Below are 25,818 nucleotides of genomic sequence, written 5' to 3' on the forward strand. Positions count from 1 at the left end.
TGACAACATTAGATGTGGATGGATGACATTAACCTATACATATGTATTTATTTATTTATTTATTGCTATTTTTATATAATAACAAATACTTTTAAATGTATAAATTTTTGCAACTTGAATATGAATAAATTCATCCAGCCTTGTCTTTTTTATAAGTGTGTTTGCCTTCAGTGTGTATTGGAGATTTCAGCTTGATAGTTATTTAACAATACTCAGGGATTTTTCACAATACAGGACGGTGGTCTGTTATGTATGCACATGTAGGTTCTTGGAGTAAACCACTGATCTTTGCCAAGTTAATGACAAACTTTCCCAGGTGTGGGGAATATGTGCTGCCCTACAAGCGCTGTTCGCCGGTTATTCTCACCAAGGCCCCGGAAACAATGAGGGCAAGAGCATCTTAACAATTTGGGCATCTTAATGACTGAGCCATGAGACTTGAGTTTGTGTTTAGCTGCGTTCAGATGGTGAGATCTGTACAAGGACTATATGTGGCTGAAGTCATTGACAGTTTTAAAGTTACGTGACAGTATTTGTGAAAAGATTAAACAAGGGGCAGATTATTTCTAGTTTTGCAATATTTGACACCCATGCCCACCCAAGAACATAATTCAGAGCACTGACCTAATTTTCTGTATTCCATATTTCACCGCAGGTTAAAATTCCCAGATAGACCCACCAAGGGATATATCTCACTGTCGTCATAACATCCTATCTCAAAACCTGCCTCTTTGTATATGGTGTGTTCAATTCTGGGTAACATCTTCCCAATTCATTTGAAAATAGGTACTGGTAGTATGACCTTAGTACACCGACAATGTTGAGCATATGATCACTAAAGCTGCCCAGTCAATGCAAACTCTGCAAAGAAGCACAAACTTGTTAGCTGTTTCACTGTAAGATTATGCCTATCACTGACTCACTGTAAGATTACATCTATCACTGACTCACTGTAAGATTACACCTATCACTGACTCACTGTAAGATTATACCTATCACTGACTCACTAAGATTACACCTATCACTGAGTCACTCAAATGCTGAGGAACTCCTCCATGCCCTGTGCCTAACCCTAAAAGAGGATATCAAGAATGATACATCTGCTTGTGTACTGTTTACTCCATTTGACATTCGGTTCCTGAAAAGATTCATTTGTCAAGTCACTGATAATTTGAAGGATTTAAGACCAGTGGGATTGAAGTTGAACACAAAAAAACCATTAAAATTTACTGTCACTTACAGGGAGAAATAAGCTGGATTGACCTTTAAATAGAAGTTTAATAATACCCTAAATGACCTAAATTTTTGCTGAAACCTGCTTTTTCCAGTAGGATGTCACCCTACCTTCCAAAGACTACAAAACACCTTTGGAATATCAAAAGAACTCTCAGAATATCGAAAAATTAGCAAATTAGTCATGGATGAAATTTGAGATCATTTAGGGTCGTCACTAAGATCATTCATCATAGCTGTTTTTTAACATTTCATCAGAAACAAGGCTAAAGAACTACAACAACAACTCATCGATTGAATTAGATCTGATTTTTTTGTGACCACTGCAGTTATATGTAAGATGATTAAAGTACCATACATTTTATGTCACAACTGGTGATGTAAAAGCATGTATGGTAACAATGCACAGTAAACACTGTGTCAATTGACATATTTTCTAACGCGCATGTATTTTTCTCACAGGTGCTTTTCCGGGTGCATATCCCCTGTTCTCCCAATTCTCATTGGACAATAACGAAATCTCAGGATATAAATTCCAATTGATGTATTTGTTGTTTGTTAGAATCCCTACCTGGATTACATGTACAGGGCAAAAACTTTCTTGTTCTTGCAGATACAACATTTGAAATACACATTTTATATAACACATACATTGTACTTTACAGAACCAGTATTCTAGACAATCAAGTGTAATTTGCCAATGATGTGGACAGCACTCCCGCTGTGAGGAGTATGGAAGTATGGTGTTACTGAAGCAAAGACTTTTAAGTGTGACGCCAGGGTGCAGGAACTTTAATAATCTGAGCTGAATATCCACTCAGACATCCACAGAGTACTGTACTGTTACCACTGATTGCTCTATGGTGGCACTATGGCACTTTGAGCGGAGCACGGCATTAGTAGGCCTACAGTTCACAGGTTGACTGATTTTATTTTTATAAAGCTTTAGGTCACACCGAATTGTTGTTTAACACGCAGAATAAATCTTTTTTCACTGTCGTCGGAAGGAATAAACATAAAAAATTAACTTAAAAATCTTCTAATTTGCAGGAAATGTGGATTGTCAGCAGTTTTTTTCCCATTAAAGGCAAATATACATGATTTGATTAATAGAAAGATCATGAAATTATCAAGATTGAACAAAATAAATAGTTGGATTTTCAGTTTTATTTTTTTTTTTTTGATGTTTTAGTATCGGCTTTCCCGTAAGAAGCAAAATAAAACTGATGTCATCTTACTTAACAAACTGCTGTCATATGGCTACCATTTGTGTGGAGGTATGAGTCAATGTACATTCAGAGGTTGCCATTCTCAGCAAATGTTGAAAACCTCCATGTTATAGTACAATACAACGTGCAGTCTTGAATTTGGTATAGTGTAAATTGCAGCATGTTCATAGTGATAAGAAAACATTTTTTTTTTCCACACCGGTATTGGAAAATTCAGGAGACACAGTTCTAGGAACTATCTTTACAGGTACTTGTTAAGACTGAGTTAATTTTAAGGGCAAAAGGGTTTTTTTGTGGCATAACTTTCTTGCAGATAATCCTTCTTTTTAGAGTTCCTTTTCATGTATCCTTTAAGTATTCTTAAATTTCGTGCAAAATTTCGAAGCTTTATGTTGGAAGTAGAAGTATTTCACCACATGACTGTGTCAAAAATAGAAAGGGAGGAAATGGCGGGGTCTAAATCCGAATGACGAGTGACAACGAATGACCTGACCATAAAATGTTAGGTAGTGGAACAAATAAAGGTCCCTAATATGAACAAAACGAATGACAGTGCTAACTGATATCACCTAGAATGACACATCACATGTTTGGCTACCCACCTTACTATGGCAAGATTATGTTCCCTTCTCAATTCGGAACTCATACGAACGGAAGTAGCGATGAGCAAAATGTGAGGAGGAGCCTCATCAAAACTGTCCCCCGCCCAGTAACACTAGATCAGCCTAGCGTTACTTAAAACTTTTAAACATTATAATACTTTAAGATGTCCCATTTCTGAGCAATACCTGCAATTCATGTGTTGATAAACCCCGTCCACGACGATATTCCTGTTGAGTGATGAGACTGTCGTTTTCGTTAACAAGGTCCACAAATGGCTGCATGGGCAGCCTGCAAAAGCAGGGGAGTAAATTATATACTCCGAGGACTTGTACCGTAATTGAAATGTTCATGCGGGGATTAAGATAGACGGAGGGATATAAAGAAAACAAGATTTCCTGTTACAGGTTAACTACATAACTGCATTCTGTCGTTCGTTCGTTCGTACGTGGGTAAGCATGTATGTTCTTGGTTTAACGTCGCTCTTTCAATTTTTCAGGTTTGTGACGACGAGGAGTCAGTAGGTTTGTGTACACATTTTGTGTCTTCTTGTGGCAGGGGGACTCCTGCCACCAAAGTACTACCGCCACTGAAGTTTCATGAAAACACACCAGTTGCATTTTCTTGCTATAGCCTCTCAGTGTTGAGCGCCAAACGAGGCACCAACAAGTAGAATTTGTAAAGTCTTTGGTATGACCCGATCCAGGTTTCATCTTGCATTTAGCCGCAACTGCTCTGATGGGTACTGAACTAACCAATTGTGGTTGATGCTAACTAATTGTGGTTGGGGTGGCGCAGAAGCCTCAGGTGGCGTGGGTAGAGCCGAAGGGACAGAGGCAGACACTAGGCTGGATGGTTGAGGCAGGGCTGAGGTTGTTTGTGGTTGGACAGCTGAGTCAAGAGGCAGGTAGGATGGTTGAAGACTTGAGGTAAAGGAAGCATAATCCAGGGAAAAGGCAGTGGATGAGTTGAACAGAAATGTAGAAGTGGCATAATCCAGGAAAAAGGCAGTGAATGAGTTGAACAGAAATGGAGAGATGGGCTGGATGTCAGGTACATGAAGATGGTTCTGAAAAGCCAGATGCAGATGTTGAAGGATGGGCTGCAGGTTGAGAGGCCGTGGCTGCTGGGCTGAGTGTATCAATATCTGAAAAGCCAAAAAATAATGTTTCACAGCATTGTTACAAGGTTTGCATATTCAGAAAGACATATTATGTGAGATACATGTAATAGGATGAATCTGTGTAGTTTCTTTCATCATAGAAATATGTGACTTAGGGCAAGTATGAAGATGGAAATTTTAAAGTTGCTTAAAGTCAAATTATATTCCATGGCCTGTATTTTCTTTTGCAAATGCAGGAAATTTCAGTAGTTTATGTATACTGTATAAGTCGTGAAGACGATATCAGTCCACTCTTTTCCTACATGTGATGTAATTAAGTAGGCTGGATACTAAAGCCACTCTATTAACATTAATGTTGGGGCCTCCGTGGTTCAGTTGGTTAGCGCGCTAGCACAGCGTAATGACCCAAGAGTCTCTCACCAATGCGGTCGCTGTAAGTTCAAGTCCAGCTCATGCTGGCTTCCTCTCCGGCCGTACGTGGGAAGGTCTGCCAGCAACTTGCGGATGGTCGTGGGTTTCCCCGGGCTCCTCCTGGTTTCCACCCACCATAATGCTGGCCGCCATCGTATAAGTGAAATATCCTTGAGTACGGCGCAAAACACCAATCAAATAAATAAGTAAATAAATCAACATTAATGCACATGTCTACAGTTTATATACATGTAGAAGTGAAGCTGACGATTTATTGTTAGAGTAAATATACATGTCAACACATTTTACTGTTCATATACTAAAACCGTGTGATGAACTGCTGTGAAATCCTTATCCGCATGAATTTGCTTAGTCCCGCTTCATTGTTCTGAATTTCAGTATTGTCAGTCATTGAGTATGCTAATGTCTGAAACATAAAATGCTCAGTATTTGTGAGCTGTGGAAATTCCGGATTAGTTAGATTTACTTTTTTTATAAAAAAAGCAAAAAATAAATGAGAACACATACCATACCTATATGCACACAATTCCCTAATTATTGGAGGCTAATTAAGATATTTAATACTATCTTATATCAGTTTCCCAAGATTCTTCCAGACATGAAACTGATCACCAAAGTGAAAAATTCTTGAGCGTAGCATTAAACAACGATGGAATAAATAATTTATTTTCCTTCTTGTAACTTATGCCAGTTGCAACATTACTGTTTAAAGCCTGACACATTATGTTATAAACAACATTTTTTTAACCCTGTATATGTAAAATTCATCACTTTGTATTTTCTTTAGCGGTATTTATTGTTAATCCTCTTATTCATTTTTTACATTAATATACATTGGTATACATTACTTATCGATGAATTTGTTCGTGAAAAAATGTGTTCTTGCGCCTACCATAGTCAAACAAACACGCCTTATGACGGATAAGTTCGCTTGTACATCATGTTACCAGGTCAGTCAGTTGGCATGTTTGTTTAATTTAACTTTAATTTGGACTTTGACTTTTTTCAGTTATAGGGGTGTGAGCAAAAACAGCACTGTACAAACATATGTAGGAATCGCTTCGCGGATTAATACGATTTGCACAGCGTTTTTTTAATTCATTCCCCAATGAACTGAATAAAAGCTGGAGTCAGTCGTTAAATTACGTTTGCGAACTTGAAGGTACAATGTATTCTTTCTTTCTTCTTTTGCTCTGTTATTTACATGATAAACATAGGCCTAATCTTATACGTGTATGTGTTCATTTTATGTCGGAGAGTTATGAAACTCGCTGCAGAAATTTGCATTTTAGTTGTTCGCTAAAAAATCGAAACAGAAGCAAAATTTCAACTCGTTACATATAACTTGCATATGAATAATGAAATGAACTGTTGACAGATCCCCTATTCTGAAGCCTCACCGAGGACAAGTCAAGGACCCTCGACCACTAATAATAAAGACGTTCTTTATTTCTCGTGTGTACGGGATGCGACCACCATCCTAACCAGATCCACCAACATGTGTAAACTGAACAGTGGGTATGGATATGTAGGCCTCCTTAGCTTTGCGCACAGATTTTATATGATGTAAATGTTGTTTCATAACAGAGCTGTTCCCCTTGTTTTCATGTTGTCTATGAGAGTTGTTTCCCCTGAACTGACATGTAATAGGTAAATGCTGAAATCTGTATGTAAGCTGTTAGTAACTGTAAAACATTTATGCAGACATGGCTGTGAGTTCCCAGAAAATGTAAGGAATGGAAGTAGCCTGGATTAACACAGTGTTTAAAACTGTTGCAGTATAAAGCTGGTAAAGGGCATCCACACATGCAAACACAATGTTTCGGACACATTTCGCATTACGTGTTTATATAACTACCGGTAACGGTTTCCGAAATGAAATGACGGGAAAATAGAATTCTTTTTCAAATCGGGTGACGAAACAGCACGTGTATGAGGCTTAGAAAATTCCCTCCGCCATTTTACTGGAGCTTAACGGCAGATCCTATTAATTAGGCCTTTATCGCTGAAATGCCTTTGCATGCTGATTTGTTCCATTTATTCATGGGGCTGTCAACGGACAACACTGTCCCCGTAAAATGTATTAGCGGATGCAGTGTAAGCTGGTAAACGTTTTGGGATTTACAGGTTTGTAACAACTGTCCCTTGGTATTTTAAATTCTTGGACAAAAATAAAGGTGTTGTCTGGAAAATTTCAATCTTCTAGTCACTCACTTTGACCAGAAGTGGTGTGGAATAGCAACCCGAACATCCAGGAAGCAAATACAAAGGGCTTGTTTTTGTGATACCAGCAACGGCGGAAGGTTACAAAATTGTGGACGAGATTGGGCCCGAGGCAGCGGAAGTAGTATTCCAGCCCATCAGACGATGGTCAAAAGGCCGCCCAGGCCTTGGAAGCCTTCGTTATTTGTATCGCTATCTGGAGATGCTATTTAGGCGGTTTCGGGTGAAAAAATTCTGATAAATTCAGGATATACTGCACGTTACCCTTGATTTATTTTTTAATTTTTTTTTTATTCAAACCGCTCAACCAATGTCATATTATCTTTTGAAGAAAAAAAACAGAACAAAAAAACAATATTTCAGAGCAGGGAGGCTTTGCTTCCACACATTTATTTCAATTTTACTTTTTTAATTTCAATTTCATTTCTCTGTCATCATGCCGCCAACGCAGACCTATATGAAAGTAACTAACGGAAGAAACTTGCCATTTACCGTAATATATCTTGTGGGACCAAAAATAGAAAATTTGTCGACCGACCGACCGACCCAACTTCAAAACAACGGCTTGTTACACGCAACAAATAACTTCTTAATGATGACTGCATATCATATACTGTCGTCGCTGCTCTGGTTTCACAATTCCTACTGTATTTGCTTTGATTGTTGTTCAACTCCATGCTATATAAGAACTTTTGACCAATACGATGACTGTCAGTATGGATCCAAGACTTTTGGCAAACTACTGACAAACTTTCCCACGTCTGATCTACACGCTATATCGAACGTTAAATTGTGCAAATGGTCACACTTATTGCCATGCGCCAAAACCCCATAGCCCGAGAGCGGGGGAATCTACAAATCCAAGGCTAGATTTGTACCCGCACCTCATGTCCTAGCGATTGAAATACAAGTACCCTTTGACTACTCGACCACGGTGCACCCCAAGTCTGTTTTAAGTGACGGTAATATACTTTGACGTAGGCCATACACTTCAGATAGGCCAAGCTAAAAGAGTCATCTATGATAGTCATTATTAGACATACGCTGTGAAAGTGTGAAACTGGATCCGCCAACGTGATCATCTTTACCCTGTCAAGCAGCGAATCTGGATATGTCAACGTGATCATCTTTATCCTGTCAAGCAGCGAAACTGGATACGTCAACGTGATCATTTTTACCCTGTCAAGCAGCGAAACTGGATACGTCAACGTGATCATCTTTACCCTGCAAAGCAGCGAAACCGGACACGTCAGCGTGGTTATCTTTACCCTGTAAATCAGCGAAACTGGATAATCAACGTAATCACCTTTGCCCTCTCAAGTAGCGAAAATGGGTCCTTCAACCTAGTCATTATTATGTTTTGAGAAAGTAGAAACGTGACTGCTCCGGATGATCTTCCACACAGCTCTGAGATGCTAGTTGTGTCTGAGTGAATGAACCAATAACACGTCCCTTATACACATCAGTGAAGGCCATAAACGAGTCATACGCCTAAATCCCACTAGACAATTAGGAATGAAAATGAACCAAAGGATTGCAGATATTGCATATTACGATAAACCGACGTTGCATCTGTGTAGGTTTTATTACACAGCAGTCGTTCGTGGTACAACCAGACAATGAAATGATCTGCAAATTTATACCCTTTCCTTCCATTACACTTTCATAACATCTTTTAACTTGTCGCTTTTTTTCAGCTGTCTCTAAAACCACGCATACTCACTGCCAAAATTGCCTTTCGTTAGTGACATTTTACAGCATAAGCTACCCTGTGTATGGTCGTGGGTTTCCTTCGGGCTTTGCCCGGTTTCCTCCCATCATAATGATGGCCACATACAGCACAAGCTGTACACAATCTTCTGTTGGACGCCCCTACTATTGACGGAAAATGCTGTTAGAAAACATTTTCTCAGTCATATTGTTAAACCCAATAAGCTTGTCTTCGAGGCCAAGACTACATTGCCTCATAATCATCAAAAAAGAAATGGCGTGTTGGACAATGGGCGTGAAGAGTAATCTGTTTCGTTATGTATCAGCCTAGCAAGCGACTAAAGAATATCCCCATAAACAAACCTTACACTAGTCTATACTGTCACAGTGAATAGACTGCATTTTGTTTTTCTAACAAAATTTCCTAACATTGAATATCGAAGTCGTACTCTCGTGAAATCTCATGGCTACTAGGGAAAACATAAATTCCATTTATTAAGGTTATATTCTAACAAAACGTGATAACAATTTCAAACATAACGTCACCCGAGGCAATGGAGTATTCGTCTGGACAAGGAGGCAGAGTATTCTACCTCCATGGTCTGAAACACATGCTTAAAAGTTTGGCATTATGAATTTGATGAAGTCTTCTAATGCTGCATTTTGTGAGCAATAAAAATTATGGACGTCTTGTGGCACTTGTGGTGTTACGTGTCGCTAGCCAATATTGGCAGTGAGTATGCCATTTGAGAAATCGCTGAGAATTGGCGAAAAGTTAAAAGAAACAGGCTGTGGGAGGCGGGCGTGTGCTCCATATGCAAGCAAGCTCAGGTTGAGCCTCTATTTAATTAAAAGCAGGTGCCATATGACCTGTGAGAAAGTTATCGCGAAGGTGATTCTTTTGCCCACAAGGGTAACCTGAGGTCTTTAGGTAGGCGCTGATACCCAGAAATCTGGCTGTGTAGAAGCTAATTGTAGCTCCTATGATGAGAGATTTTTTCAGAGGTCTAAATGTCATGAATTCATATTGAATTTAAAAAAAAGTAAATTGAATACAAAGTTTCACAGACCAGGACATCGCCAATCGCAAGTGGCATTTAACTGTGGGTTTCAGGAATCATTAGTTGATAATCAGCTTTCTTATATTAGCATTCCAATTGTGATTGTGTAAGTCTTTAAAATTGCATCATGTTTTTAAATGTGCAAAAACAGACCTTTTACGCCTGCTTGCCATAAACCATTTTTTGTAAAATGATTTACAAAATACTGAAATTTGCCTTTGTATTCAATAAAATGTCCATATTAAGACACACAGAGTACACGGGTTAAGTGTCTTAGGGAAATAATATAAGACGCTATTTCTTGTGCTAGCTCACACAAAGACCGATAATGCAGAAGCCACTAAAAACTACACACACACGCATTAATGGACAATAGGGGAGTTTCGAGTTCGAACTTTTTCATAGATGAAGGTAGAAAAAGTTCAACTATCATGTGACACGTCAGAAATGTTAACTGTCTTAAGGCAACTATTTTGATCACATTCACTATAAGATGAGAGTCTGAAAAATGTGTCATAAAAGGTAATTTAGAGTAGACAAATGATAGAGAAATTGAGAATTTGAACGTTTGTAAACTTCAGGAGTTCCTAATCGAAAGAGGTGTCATTTGTGCCTCTAAAAAAGGGTGCCCGGTGATTAGTAAATCAGTTTCAACAAATGTTTCCTAACATTTTTCATCATTCACATGACACAGTAGGACTGTTTTTACCGTTGACGACAAAAGGGTTCCAACTCGGAACTCCCCTATTCAGTATATATTTCACTACCCCCGGTACTGTTTCACGCCGGTCTCGAGTAAGATCACGACTCACAGCACGTCTTCACTGACTTGAATGTTTCATCTGTGCACGCCATTTGGAGTTAAGCCATAATCGCATTCATCCATTGATTAATTCATCAATATACATGTGTATTATAACACCACGATTGTTAGTGCCGTGTGATATGACCTGAACGGATGCACCACGCTTTTCTTGAATTCAGAAGATTCTCTCGTTTCTAATTTTATATAAGCATGCTGCCTCAAAGACAAATTCACACAGTTCTATTTCAACCAGGGACAACGGCTCTATGAAGTAAACCGATATTAAATTCACAATGGATGTACATGCACATAATCTCTGAAAACGCATGTAGCTTATAATGTATGTCAGCTAATCGAGACAGGCATCATGAAGGGCATATAAGATTCGCTGTAGTATGCGTGCATGCTGGGGGTTTTAAATCATACTTAACAATTTTTAATTCACATGACGACGAGAATTCATTTGGTGTGTGTGTACACCGAAGACATCATTCATCTCTCTCTCCCTCCCTTGATCCCTTGACTTATGGGCCACAAAAGCCGCCCACTGTTGTGGGCTATAGCGTTACTGGACAGCAATGGCCTCCTTCTTGGTATTGGACTATGTGCCCCACATTTCGCCACGATATAGCGGACGTCATTGTGTTAGGTCTAGTAACCAAAACTGCCGAACATTTTTGTGAGCGCATTGGGGTCTTCACGATTTGGGCAAATTTTTCTGGAACTTTTTCTGCAATGTTCTCTAAATCTTTTAACCCTGTAGTTTCTCACGACGTTGCATAATTTGTCTTGTGTTTCACTCAGCGTTGCTTTTAACCTTATTATTTGTTATTATCCACGACTGTTCTAACGGTGATGTCATCTTGTGGCTAGGTGTGCCTGTTGCCCCCCATGGTTAAGACACCACTATCATCCGTCTGGTATACTTATATTCTAAAATGGGAAAAAGTCACGGTCCGAAAAATGCTGTAGATTCTGTTTCATATTCGGATATACTCTGAAACCCGGTGTACATATGTATGCATGAACTATACGTGTTATTGCATGTGGAAGAAAACGGTAAGTTGTTAATTGTATATGTCCTCTCTAGATGTTGTCATCCTATCGAGTGCTAACAGGCAAGGCGCCACCAGGCCTGTGATTATTTACAACTATATAAAGGTATATGGAGCATATATAACTACTTGCGTTTGTGGTCAGCCAATTTTCACAGCTAAACACATAAACTGGAATTACTGACGCGGTTTACGTATAAAGCAAGTCAGGGGGGAATTCGGTTTCAGAGGAAGATTTCGCTCAGGTTCTTAGGTAAATGTCATGTCGTTATGAAAGCCTGGTGTGACCATGCTGTCTTTCATACACTTACCCCAGTAACAGCGACACTGTTAGATTTGGTCGAGGTAAGCGACGACAATTTATCGTACAGTACAATTTTGTCGAGATTCAGAAAGTATCGGTGTTTTCCGAATCTCGTCCTAAGCTCGCATTGTCGCCTGGGTGTCGTTATTCCAAAGTTGAGTTGCAGGTCAAGATTAGAAGATCAGATTTAGAAATACAGAGAGAGAGAGATGGAGATTCACACGAAATTTGACCGAGAAGTGAAGGTGCAACAGTCCGACGCCGAGATCTCATTTTACCCTCACTTAAGGGCTCCGCATCCTTTACGTCTGACGTTCCACACATTTCTTCTAACAATCATCCTTTCTCTTTCGTGAACGAAACCTCTTCAGTCTTGCAGTCATGTACATAAGCATGTGGGAACAGTAATCCCATATGGAAAACTGCGATGACTAGGAATTGTATTTATTTATTTGATTGGGATTTTCCGGTTCACTAAACGAGGGCCGTCAGTATGCTCTCTGAAGACCACTTGCCATCCACTAATATTGTGTGAAATGTTTGTACGTCGCATGAGGTCAGTAACTGATTAATACTTGGTTGTTTAGCCTGGACCACCGGTTTCGTCCACTTATAAAACTCCACCATCGTATAAGTGAAAAATTCCTAAGTATGGCGTTAATCAACAATCAAATAAATAAATAAATATGTATTCGAGTATATGACTTGACAGGTTAGTGGCTGACCGGCTGGCTGGGGAACGAGACTTTAGTCACATGAGCCATAGAGGACCCCGCAACTGAGTTCAGATTCGATTTGATGTGTATATTTGCTTGCTGAATAATTTGATAAAATCATTTTTTTACCTTGGGAAAGCATGGGCTTCGATTGTCCCTCAACGCTTGGCGAGTTGGGCACGAAAATCGGGCCGCATAGCTGGCACCGTTTCTCCGTATAGCCTACTATAATATGACATTAATATCCCAGATCAATACCTTTAGGGCTCTACCAGCTATCCTCCTGTGTCGTTTGTCTCACACTGTGTCTTAATTGCTGCTTCCTCACTTTAAAGTTGCCCCCGCCACCCCCTGACCTTCTGGTCTCTCCAATCCACATTAACTCACCCGTGGGTAACGTGTTCTACAATGTAAATATTTTGAATTTGTGCTGTACGCATACTCAAACAGGCTGAGATAAGCATATCGTGGCATAGCAGAATCAGTTTCATATCTTGATTCCTTCGTGCCAGGCTCATGCTGAAATATTAAATCGTTTATCCAAAAGATGTCATTCATGCGACAGTATGGCACGTGGGGCCCATGGCTGCCTTTGTGAAGCCGTTGAGGGGTTGAAAACCAGTCTAGCATATAATCTCATTGGTATTAATTATTAATAGTATCCCTTTTTTTGTTATAACTGTCTTCTACATCATTTCTCCTCAAAGAGAAAAAGCTTTTTACCATTACTAGATTATTGGATCTTTTTCCTTTGTGTGAGATTAATTTTGAGGACACCATCGATGCATCCTGGTAACTTCATAGATGTTCTTTCTGGGGGTTTTTTCTGCGGTTAAATACCGTGCTGACAATGGGCTATTGGCCAGTTTGTCCAAACATGGCTTAAAAATTACCAGAAAGATCCACAAAATGTCATTCAATGCGCTGTCTTAATGCTCTTGTGTATGGTCCATTTCTTTGTGGTTCTGAATGTCATTCAAGCTACTAACTCCATGCACCCACACATGCCCAGCAGTAGCCGATCCACGCAAGCCGTTAGCCACGACAGAATGGAGCGGCCGCACGTGTGACAAAGGTCGCAAACTAAATTAAGGTCCACCAGTTGTGTCAATACTCCATGAGCTTGCATTTATGCAATGCATATTCAAAGTGTTAAATCCATTGCCTTTAAAAGGTTGTTTAGTTGTTAATGTTTGCGTTCATTTAATCAGTGAGCTTTTAAATCTTGCTCTGTCTCTGTTCGTCAAACTGTATCCATATTATCTCAACACAGTCAGCACTTAGCGCTCCGCTCCTAATTGCGTTATTATACGGCAATATTCGGAACCGGCAATAAATACTACAATGTCCTGCTTAAACAGTCCCTGAAAGAGAGATAAAGGCTTCAGACACCGATTGCGACACCTCCGCCAAACAGCTATTGTTGAATTCACTGAGAACGTAATCGAGCTCTCCTCTAAATGATGCAAATATGCTCTAAGCTGCATGTGGATGGACAAAGCTGGATCTTGGATGGACCCAGCTTTGTGCAGAGCGTGATTGAGATACACTGGATTTAGTCATTATCTACTGCGGATATAATGACGACGAAGGTCGCGAGTTTCGGATGGACGGAAATCAGGAGCATGTTGAGAGGTAGACTTGAAATCAAGGGTCGTTCTGGTGATATATGGTTTATACCGTGACAAATGCATTCAGTAAACCTACACTCAAAAATTAATCTATTGATTTTAACAGAAATCTGCTGCCTGTGTGATGCTAGAATGTATTGCGTTATAATAACATAATACTGTGTCATATTCAACATAATGTCCTGTTAGTCCAACAAAATCTTTATGTTAAATTAATAGAATGTGTGTGTTATGTTTAACAGAATGATCTGTTGCAATAGTAGAATACATTATAGCATCACTCAAACAACAGACTTTCTGTTAAAATTAACAGATTAATTTTTGGAGTGTACCGGCCACTAACACCCGGCGAGGACGGTTCCTGGAGTGTTACATACTGTTGTTCTTACTTACTTGCTTGCACCGTATGTGGATCTCATGGGCGTTAATTCAGACAATAATCCAGAACAGAATTGATGGGGAGTCTTAGTTGTTTTAGTGTGATTGTATGTTAAATGTGATGACAACACAACATTCGGAGCAATTCAAGACCGGAGACGTCTAATAACTATCATGACTGAATTTTGTTTCACCTAATTCCGTTAAACCATGATGTTTGGGGACGTCTACGTTGCTGCGTTTTAAGCACATACATGAACAGTTGGAATAAAATCCAAACTGATGTAAATTGACAAGTTGCCGAATTTCACCGGCCATACGTGTGAGAAATTTCAACACTGTCCTCACTGCTCCTGGTTAACTTTCGGTACTGTAGTCTATTACATAATGGGTTTGTGGGTTGTTCAACTTAAGTGCGTTTGACATTGTTTAAATTTTAATGATTACGTTTCCAAAGTTAAAGATAACTGAATTCCCACTCATAAATATTGGTTAGGCAAATGCACATTGGACTTAATTCCATGCAGTTATCCCTATATGCCAAGATTCCAAGGGGAGAGTGTTACGCCTTATACTTCTGATCCAGCGGTACTTTCTGTCGGACCAATGCCATAATGTGATGGAATCCGGCTGTCAGCTGTTCAGCTGAGACTTATAAAGTTCAGAAGTTTGTCAGGTACCTAGCAAATTAATGCTGGTGTTTTTCTTCTGACTCTACGTGAAACCCCAATCAAATATATAAATGATAAGGGACGTATACGTATGGTTATTCCATTCGCTTCCACCGAATCTCCTAAAGAAATAATTTTGCGGTTGAAAATTTGCTTCAGCTTAGCGAACATTTTTCCCGTATGACCTTCATCTCAACATTTGAAATATTTTTGGTGCTTTGACGATGTCATGGAAGCCATTCTACCGTTATTCGGATGCTATCAGGTTTTGAAAGTATTGCATTTTGATAACTGTCTGCGGTTATCCGTTAAGGCAGTTTTTAGTTATTTATACAGTTTTAGTTTGATTTTTGCCGACAATACTTAACATGTAGCTTTTCGCTCATCATGCCGGAGACTTCAAACGGATTATGTCATGCGTCATCTTCAGAATTTCCTAATGCAGTCAGAAATGTTCACTCAATTAAGAACAAGTTCCATGTAAAACGTGAAGAAAGGAAAGAAATGTAGTAAGGTTCATCAGATGGCCAACTGGGAGTTAGGTGAAAAGAGACTTTCATAGATATAGTTTTCTACTGTCTATCTGACGATCGTTGCTTCTATTTTCAACTTTCTTTTCCTTCCAATCACTCAATAGTCAACCAGAAAAACGATATATTATTCACATTAAGCTGATTGCAACATATAGAAGCCAACTAGAATGTATCATTGACGACCGTGTTGTATACCCCCAAAAGAGCCATCGAAACAACCACAGTTTTAACCAGGAGTGGCAAGAGTTCTAACCCCACTCCTGCTGGCTCTGCGATTACAATATGTGAGGAGTTCACATTATAACGCTGCTGTTAGAGTTCCAGGGCCAAACCCACAGGGCTGTTTCTGATCCAAGAAATACAATTTTAGAGTTTATTTTGGGGCTCTAAAAGTTAAAAGTTTAGCCACCACATAAATGTTAAATGTGTCAAAAGTAAAGCACCAAAAATTTTACCAGCAATCCACACATAAAACTTCCTATACAAAAGTTCATTATGGAGAATGTTAAACCTCTGGTGTTTCGACAAAACAACTCTTGGGCTTGAACTCTTGCTTGAATTGTACAGCGTCTGGTGTTAAGTCTGAAAGCCTTATTAATGCTTGACTCCAAACCTGATAACAGGCCAAGCGACAGGCTTGTCCCTGGAGAACCATTTATGGAGAGGTTGAATAGCTCTTGTACTGTCATTACAGCTGGTTATATAGATTTACTGTCCTCTCTTAGGGTCCTGCTCTGTTCAACGATGAAATTGTACAAATACTGTCAACTGCTAGGTCAAATCATACTGGGTGAGTAGAAAATAACAGCTATTGATATTCCGATGCTCACAAGAGAAAATTATGAATTCATGAATTTTCTGTCCGAAGCTATGGCAGAATGTTTTTTGTACACATTGAATAGAGTAACGGAGTTAAATCACTTTAATCAAATAAATTACAATGGATTTTAGCGAATACCAACTAATTGTACTTTTAACGGGAACCATTTATCCAAAACACAAGGACGTGTTAATTTGGTAGTCGGCTAGGTGGCTCGGTGCACAGTAAATATTTAGTTTTCATCAGCAACTGAGTTAAAATCTGTACATTCGACTAGTGATTTATTTGACACCTATCGTATAGCGAATGAAACTAAGATCTGTTTTCCATTCCAGCATTGCAGGGTATGCAGGCGGCGAATGGTGAAGACAGTTTCATTTTACCGCCACCGTGCATGTTCGTCCTCATAAATTGCTCTGAACAACACAACAGTCCTTATCAGATTTGATTAGATGAAGATACACCAACTTTATTTGAGGCTATACTCTATGCATGTTTGGTAAAGGACTAAAGCACTCACTCTCTGTTATACTCTTAGGTGGATGGTAACTGCCATGGAAATATATGTTAAAGACCTATTGAAGTTACCATGACTACTATACACTCAACTTATACCTTATGATAACTTTGTGCAACCAGGCACACACCTTTAAAGAGGCAGGTATGAGTAAACATATAAACAAAGAAACTAAATGAATTGGATGTAGTTGTGGTGACCTGTTTCTATTTTTTTTCTTTTGACTTCGTTACATTTTCTTTTCTCGTGAAACACTTTAACAATTTGTTGTTGGGGCCTCCGTGGCTCAGTCGGTTAGGGCGCTAGCGCAGCGTAATGACCCAGTAGCCTCTCACCAATGCGGTCGCTGTGAGTTCAAGTCCAGCTCATGCTTGCTTCCTCTCCGGCAGTAAGTGGGAATGTCAGCCAGCAGAGTGCGGATGATCGTGGGTTTCCCCCGGGCTGTGCCCGGTTTCCACCCACCATAATGCTGGCCGCCATCGTATAAGTGAAATATTCTTGAGTACGGCGTAAAACACCAATCAAATAAATAACAATTTGTTGCTATGACAGTCTAATGAAATCTTACTTTATCAGCAGCATTGTCCTCAACAAGATGAGCGACTTCTTTATTACAGGTGCACCAGTTTGTTATCTGCACCGGTCAATACTATTCAAAAGAATGAGCAAAATCAGTCTATATTTTGCCTATGATAAAAATTTATTCTATTCGGTCATCCCCAATGGAAAAACAGTGGTGAAAAGTATTTTTACATCTGAAATACATTTTTCTTTTTCATTTTTTCAGGTACAGAGACTAGTCTCAGGTATGTACATCAATCAAGGTCTGAGAATTAGGTGTGGTCGTATGCATCGCCTTTCCTAGTGTGACCTCTATTTTCTGATCTGATAGATGAAATGTAACAAAATTAAACACCATTTTAATTTGATGCCAAAACATGAGCCATGGCATTTGTTAAAAGCCTTCCGTCGAAAACAAGTCACTTCAGGAGGGGAATGTTTTTGAAATTCGATATATTCAGGTTCATTGGTGTTCCTGCATTGCCCGGAAGCTGTTCGGGATGGTTACGGGCATAGCACAGCTGAGTAACCTCCCCTCCCTGTACTCACTCAATCGTCCATTGTTTCTGGTCAAGAGACTTGTTGACACACAAATTCACACTGTCTTTTGTTATGAACGTTTACTTTATTCCTTAAATCTTCCTGGCTCATACAGATAACCAATCAGTGATATTTACAATAATGACTAAACTGTCAGTTAGATAAATGCATATGAAGGGCTTTATGGAAAATTTATGAGACTATAACCAACAGAAAAGCACGAAAGAAATGAATAACCTAATTTGTAGTACAAGTATCCATGGCAACATCTGTTATGGCATACTCTCTCACACCTGAAAGTTGTATGCTTGGAAGTTTCCACGAGCAACCGAAATGATGACAAAATATTAATACAGCATTGTAGATGAGATACATTAAAATGCAAAAACCTAAGAACAAAGGACACAGTTCTAAGTCAAGCATTTTCTTCTACAGTCAGAATTTAAATTTATGAGGTTTTCCTCATTCAAGTTGACGTCATGGCACGATAGTGGCGCCATCTGTGGCAGGAACATCTGAATGACGTCAGTCCAAGGACGGTAATCAGTCATCTGTCTTTTCCCGTAGGAGGCGCTGCAGTAATGAGACTAGCCTGGGGTTTACGGGTCTCCGTGAGGCCTTACATCTGCTGTTGAAGGCACATGCTTCTGCAAGAAAAGAGAAACGCGCACATGAGAATGACGCGAGCAGTTTGTTACTGAACTAATGGACAGGCAGCCTACTTTTTAATCCCGAAAAGTAGCGCTAGTATGAAGCAGGACTTCAAACCATTGATACGATAAAAATAGATTGTATTTCAACATCTTCAATGTTTCTTCTGTCTTTAATGTGACATTATCAAAAAGAGCTGGAAAAGGAAAACTTAATTAAAAGTTTTTCCGGGTTTCCATTACTTACTTATTTAAATTTAAGCTCTATTAGACCCAAGTCAGACTTAGTCCTAACTTGTGATGTCATTCCTGAACTTATATTTTAAGCAACATTCTAATTTACATCTTTGTCATGAAAGTGTAAGACTTACTATTTGTATTAAAATAAAAAAATTCTTAAAAGGATACACAATCGTAGCTGATTGGTTGGTGTGCATACCCTAAGCTGAATTTTAGGTATGATAGATTTATTCAAGCGTGAACAAGATTGTAGGGTTCCAGGTCCAGGCGCAGGAAATCTTACCGTCACTTTCAGCCAATATAGCGTCAATTCTGTATCCCTTTAAAGAAGCCTAAATGACAACTGGTTTGATGTTAAGACAACGTTTGACTTAAGTGTAGATACATTCAGCATCTTAGTAAAAAGAAAGTGTACATACAAATAATAAAGTTAGTCAAATAACCTGCAAACAAAAACCTGACTCCAACTAAAGGCTATTTTGTCCGAAGATTAAGGATAACTTGATACTACTCTTCGCGTGTTTTAATGGTCTAAGGACACTTCTCCACCGACACGATTCACCAATAGTTTAATAAGTAGCCTACAGTGAAAGACGCTACACAAAAAATAACACTGCTAAAATTAGTAACTCACTGGAATTGAATTATAACCAGTCAATGATTTCAAGATTAGATTTTGCCTCGAATCGGCCTTAGAGCTTTGCATTCAGGAGCTCTTAGAATACTTTTATCTGTAATCTATAGAGTTTTACAGCCTGACAGATCTGACGGCAGAAGGTCTCAACTGGGACCTGTTACCAAAGGGCTCAGTGTCTACTGCAATCAAGAAATAAACCTACACCCAAGTCTTTCAGCTCTCTTTACACCAATCCTTTCGCTCTTATCTGCTGCCTAACCGTCCGCTATCGATTCTCTTTCACACTGATGTCACCAGTAGTACATTTTTTACTCAAGAGCATGTCTTTAAAATGTTAGCTTTCAACTACAGTAAAGAGTATTACTTATTTGTATTAAACCAGTTAGATTTTGTTGTATGATATTACACAAAACCGCTACACTCGATTTTTTAGACTTGCATTTCTAAATGTTACAAGACAGTCACCGCAAAAGAACCAACTGAATTTTTATTTATTTCGTTTCCCAATCGCGTTGAATCTCAATTAACCATATGGAATGCGTTTCGTCTCGCTCTATGATTGGTTTTATTCGCAGAAAAGTGAAGATTTCATAAAGCTGGGAATAAATCATAGGACAAATAGAAAGTTTCAGTTGATTGATATTGAATATGAAAGGCCTGTAATTTATTACAGTTACAGTACAGTTATGGTGCTGTTCATTTTTATTAATTACTGTATTTTACAAAAACCAAACAAATCCCCTTTATTATTTTTTTCATTCGCTCCTCGGGATCATGCAGCTGTCATACGCTTAATTCATATTTAGTATTAACTTCAAAACAGTTTACTGCTCTAAATTTTGTTACTTATCTTAACAATTTTTACATTAATACATAGCGTAGACCTGGAAAACAAAAACTGAAAATTAGCGCATAAGTTCAAAAATAAGCTCAAAAAACATGTCACGACTGACTTAAGTTTAAGACTGGTTCGTGATCCTGGGATCCGATATTTTGTCTTAGATGACGTGTGACGCGTTGTTTGAATAATTGCGTTCTACATGCTTCTGCATACCGAACTCGCTTCCCACGAGAACAACCAGAACTATCACTGTGTAGTAACACCTAAGCAAATCAGATCGAGGAAAGTTCTTAGCCATTAACACTCCAGTTAACCGTGAAGATTCAGCCAACAGGCAAATTGGACAACACATGAAAAAACTGGATGCTGGCAATAGTTGGCTGTAAAAAGCAAATGTGTCAGATGCCTACACAGGAGCACGGAATTTGGTACGACGAAGTGTGCGGACCAATAATTCGTGCACCAACGGTTCCGCTTTGGAACGCTTTTAGATATACTGTGTCTTGGAATGTACAAATCCTTTCTGAGAGTTAGTTGATTTGTTGTACAGAAAGAGTTGGAAGATAGCGAAGGAGTGATCTAAAGTGCTGGTCTTAGGAAAGAAAAGGTCAGCACTAAGACAGGAAAGAGGAGATCAGGCTATCAGCCGACATGTCCTTAGTACGGCCATTTCCGGTCCGTTCCGGTCTCCTTGCACCGGATATGTATGAGTGCATTATGGGAATTCTTCGCTTCACACTGCCATTGATCAACGTCTGAACAAGTCGGAGCGAAAGTGATGCTCGGAAGCTACTTGAAAACAACACAGTCTGAGACTTGAAAAATTTACTCACAAGAGGCATATGCACCGTGAATAACGCTGAATACGTCAAGGATGTACGTACATTTGACAGTGAAGGCAAACCATATCTTGTTCTGAAACATCAGTTATCCCTTGAAGTAGAATGGAATCTTGACTTTTGTGAAACTTCAATCCAGGCTGTGTTTTAGTATCATGCTTCAATTCTTCAAACGCCTCTACATCCGGGAATTAGATTAAAGCGGAGCCTACTATTAGCATATCGTCCCACGTCTGTGCGCTCATTAAGTGCCGAAAGCGGCAATTTGAAATGAAAAAGACATCATTTGTTTTGTCTCTTAGAAGCAGACCTACCCACGTACTAATTCCCTACGACTGACTGAAATTCATTTTCAAAGTATGACGCGATATCTGATCTGTTCCGTTCATTTATGGATCAGTCTATATAGTCTTCTGACCCGAAACAATAATGTATATACTGGACAGATTGCCATCTTAGCCTTCTTCGAATAAAGCAAGTAATTTTGGTTTATCAGTTCATAGGAACATTTTCAGTACAATGTGCCTTTCGAGTCTATTTTCCTTGATTCTATATTTAATGCCAACAAGTCAGTTTTTCAGACCAGACAGTGCCAAAATATTAACACATCTGTCTTCTGCGAGCTGAACATAGTGTTCATTCAGTTCTTTTAAAGCTTAATCTAATTTAATACATGCGCTATGTATGGCAAAGATTTAAGATCTTTTTTATATCGATACTCGTGATTTGTTTTCGTAAACTTAACTACGTGTACCTTACTACGTGTGATCTCAAGCACTGACTAGTGTATTCAAGTGGACAATGCTTTCAGTAACTGTGTCTTGGTACTACAGGTTTACCGTTTTAAACCTTTCCCACCAAAAGCTGTGGTGACGCGTAGTGGGCAAACTGATAACGTAATACTCATGCATTGTAAGGAAACATTTATTTATGCAGCTTGGACCCGACTCGCCACGGGAGAAAACGTAACACATAGCACAGACTGAGCGCACCTGAATCACAGCACACTCCATCGGCCACACAGTTCCCCTGGCCGTCCACACCACATGGGGCCCCGTCTATCTCACACGGGGTCCGGCTCTCGTTCTCCTTTTGGCACACTTCTGATTCCTCCGTCGCAATGTAACATCCGAAGTCCGGCCCGCAGCAAATGTTTGGCCCCACGCACTGCCCAGCTGTGCCTGGCCCGCATGACATACACTGAAATGCATATCGACGCATATGGTTAGTTGGGTCTGTTACTAGTTAATAGAGGTAGGCAGCTTCTCACATATTAAAGTGAAAGAAAACTAGCTTTGACAGAGAAAAGACCACTGAACCTTCCATCTAATATCACCTGTAATTATTTCTTTAGATCATTTTATGGACCGAAGAATCTCAAGTGCAATACCTGAATCCAATAGTGGGTATGATTAGGAACCATATTAATAATGTTGGTACTTGAAATTAACTTTTTACACTGTTATTGTCATGTTTGGAAGATTGTCTTGTGAATTTACTATTGTGGTGTCCACACTCGTGCATTCATTTACACAAGCTATTCAAACATAAACTACTGTGTTTGGGTGAAAAGGAAGAGGTCCCTGCAGCTCATTTTAGAATTTTAAAATGTGACTAATCATTTTTGTTTTCTTTGCGTAACTGAAATACGTAATAACTTGTTCGCAACTTGCAATTTTTCGATACACATTGTTTTGGTCATGGGCCCGTCTTACAAAGCACGCCTGCTTCATCTACATCTTTATGGCGACGTATATGCTTTGAGTATTAGCATAGCACTGACGCTCATGTAACGTTTTTGTGCAGCCCTTCAGTCTAGGCATCTTCTGGGCAAGTTTTAGCGACGTCACGACTTCGGACTTAATACCTTTAGCTGACGTCACGACTTTGGATTTAGAACCTTTACTAATTGTACTGAGTATTTGTAAGCCAACAAAGTGTATTTGTATTCAACAAAGTGATGGCCATTTTATACAATATACAAAAGGAGTCTAACACGAATGGACAGTTATGATGATTATAATAATGACACTAATAATATATCGCTTTCTTCAAAGGCGCCCTCCATGGCTCATTGACCTACAGGGTCACTCTCACCGAAGACAATCTGCCCTTGACCCTGAGTTCAAAGTTCGAATCCAGCTCACGCTGATGTGGCTAAAAAAAGCCAGTGAGGAACATCATTAAGATGATGGTAAAATATATAGGTTAATTTGGCGTGAAATACATCAGTGAATTCTAATCTGTATATAACCATGAACTATATTAAATATGTACTAAATATATAAATATTCAATATGATATTTCTAGAAAATATCGAAAAGTCGTAAATAAGTAGTGGCGACTGAGTGGTACGTGGTAATTAACAGTTTATGTTAATGCTCGTAAACAGCAACGGTAATATTAATTCTGCTGTTAAAAAATAGATGGTATATTTTAACTGTTCTACTATTCGTATGGAGGGGGTCTCCGTGGCTCAGTTGGTTAGCGCGCTAGCGCAGCGTAATGACGCACTAGTCTCTCACCAATGCGGTCGCTGTGAGTTCAAGTCCAGCTCATGCTGGCTTCCTCTCCGGCCGTACGTGGGAAGGTCTGCCAGCAACCTGCGGATGGTCGTGGGTTTCCCCCGGGCTCTGCCCGGTTTCCACCCACCATAATGGGGGCCGCTGTCGTCTAAGTGAAATATTCTTGAGTACGGCGTAAAACACCAATCAAATAGATAAATAAATAAATAAATTCGTATGGACTTGAAATAACATTCCACCCACTCACATAATACTGACTGGCCAACTAGTCATGTTTCCTTGCTTTAAGCTCTCTGTGCTGAGTACAGAGTGAGGCAACTGCAAGTACCACTTTCAAAGTCTTTGGTATGTCCCGATCCGGGTTTAATCCCGGGTCTTCCGACTTCGAGGCGGATGTTGTAACCATTAGGCCAGCGAAGCGGCATGGTGCCAAAGGCATCGTCATGTAGTATGATATAGAGTACAATTGATGGCTGCTATTTCGACAAGAAACAAACTCGTCCATGAAATTCTTTAAGGGGATTTCTGGAGTATTGTCAGCAGAAGAATTCCTGGTTCTTCCTGCCATTATGAGTTATACCATCTATTTAGACTCTGCGACCTCGATCAAATTCGAAATATTCCTTCATCTGTTCTTTGAAGTGTCTGGATTACACTGACGTCGTAAATGGTTCGTCAAAAAAGGGCGTGTCTAGAAATCACGTATTTTAGAACTAGTTTCGCGATGTTCATAACCTTGGAGTGATTCTTGGACAGTTGAACAGCATATAGTTTTCAACCATTTCAACTTACACTGTGCTTTCGTGAACCAAGTCATTTGGGGATTTATTTTTTGATTCCGCATTAACGCTGGCTCGGTAGGCTGTTTTGTGCATTTTCCGTGAAGTTTTTCAGTTTTTATCGCATCCAAATGAATATTCTGCTTAGTGCCTTAGCCTACTGTTTGAAAAGCAATATTGATTGGAACTCTGTAGAACCTAAGCGTAAAGTTCGATATTTCTATACCACTCAAAAACCATAAAGGGGCGTTCCATGTCGATATCCATTTCCGAAACAGCGTGAACATCAGTATACATGTATGTAAGAAAAATATAAATAGTAAATAAAGCAGTGAACAATTCTTAATCTTGCAGAGAAAAACAGTCGAAATTCGACCCAGAAAATTCATTTCAAATTTCAGATTTGTCAGTGAATAATTTGTAGTTCGAATACAAATATAGGCTTCTCAGTCGCGCTATGATTGCAGCTGTTCATAACAGAATCATGTTGATGTAACAAACGTGAATGCTTATAGAGCATCTAGCCCCCGGTTAAGCGGGGCTAGATAAACATGACAACAATGAAAGAATGGACAGATCTTGAACGCTATGTCGATATTTGCCAACCAGAGTGTTCTACTCATTATAAAATTTAAGAAAATTGGAACAAAGGCGTTTGATAGAGTATCATTTGACTTACTGTTTACTGAATCAATAACTTTTCACGAGAAATTCCATACAATTCGTGTGGACAGTGTAACGTCCCATGAATTATAAACTTACAAATTATTAGAGCTAAAAAGGTCTTGTTGATGTTCACGTTGAAGTAATGGCCAACTATTCTAATGAACACCGAGACAATTACTGACAAGATCCTATCAACTGATTTTTATGAGGGATTATAGTAGAGAGAGTAGAAAAATCCCATGTGATCCGTCTTTATATGGTATGTGTTCTCGAGCGTGAAGCTCATGCATGCGATGTTTCGCGTTGTTAAGAATCCACAAGCAGTTGAAACCTCAAGTGTTTGGAATGGCACAACAGTATATTTACAACAACGTGTCCTTAGTTCTTGCAGAGTTCTCGCCACTAGGGTTGACAAAATAGTTAGTGGCACAACCTCTTGAGCCAGCAATGAATGGAGCTTTGTAATGGTTTTGTATATTTATTGCCTAACGGGAAAGTA

General features: G+C 39.2%; 1 protein-coding gene across 2 annotated transcripts in view; it reads right to left on the reverse strand.

Annotated features, from left to right (window-relative positions):
• Positions 1-17,733: 17,733 nt before the first annotated feature.
• LOC135467687 (conopressin/neurophysin-like) overlaps positions 17,734-25,818 on the reverse strand; it is a 31,690-nt gene continuing 23,605 nt past the window's right edge. For both annotated transcript variants that reach the window (XM_064745495.1, XM_064745496.1), the window contains 2 exons: positions 22,342-22,549; positions 17,734-18,789 (listed from right to left, as the gene is read on the reverse strand). In XM_064745495.1, coding sequence (XP_064601565.1) covers positions 18,686-18,789; positions 22,342-22,549 — 312 coding nt within the window. In that variant the 3' untranslated portion in view covers positions 17,734-18,685. The remainder of the gene's footprint in view (positions 18,790-22,341; positions 22,550-25,818) is intronic.

This window comes from Liolophura sinensis, chromosome 6 (genome assembly GCF_032854445.1).
Source record: "Liolophura sinensis isolate JHLJ2023 chromosome 6, CUHK_Ljap_v2, whole genome shotgun sequence".
Classification (NCBI taxonomy): Eukaryota; Metazoa; Mollusca; class Polyplacophora; order Chitonida; family Chitonidae; genus Liolophura; species Liolophura sinensis.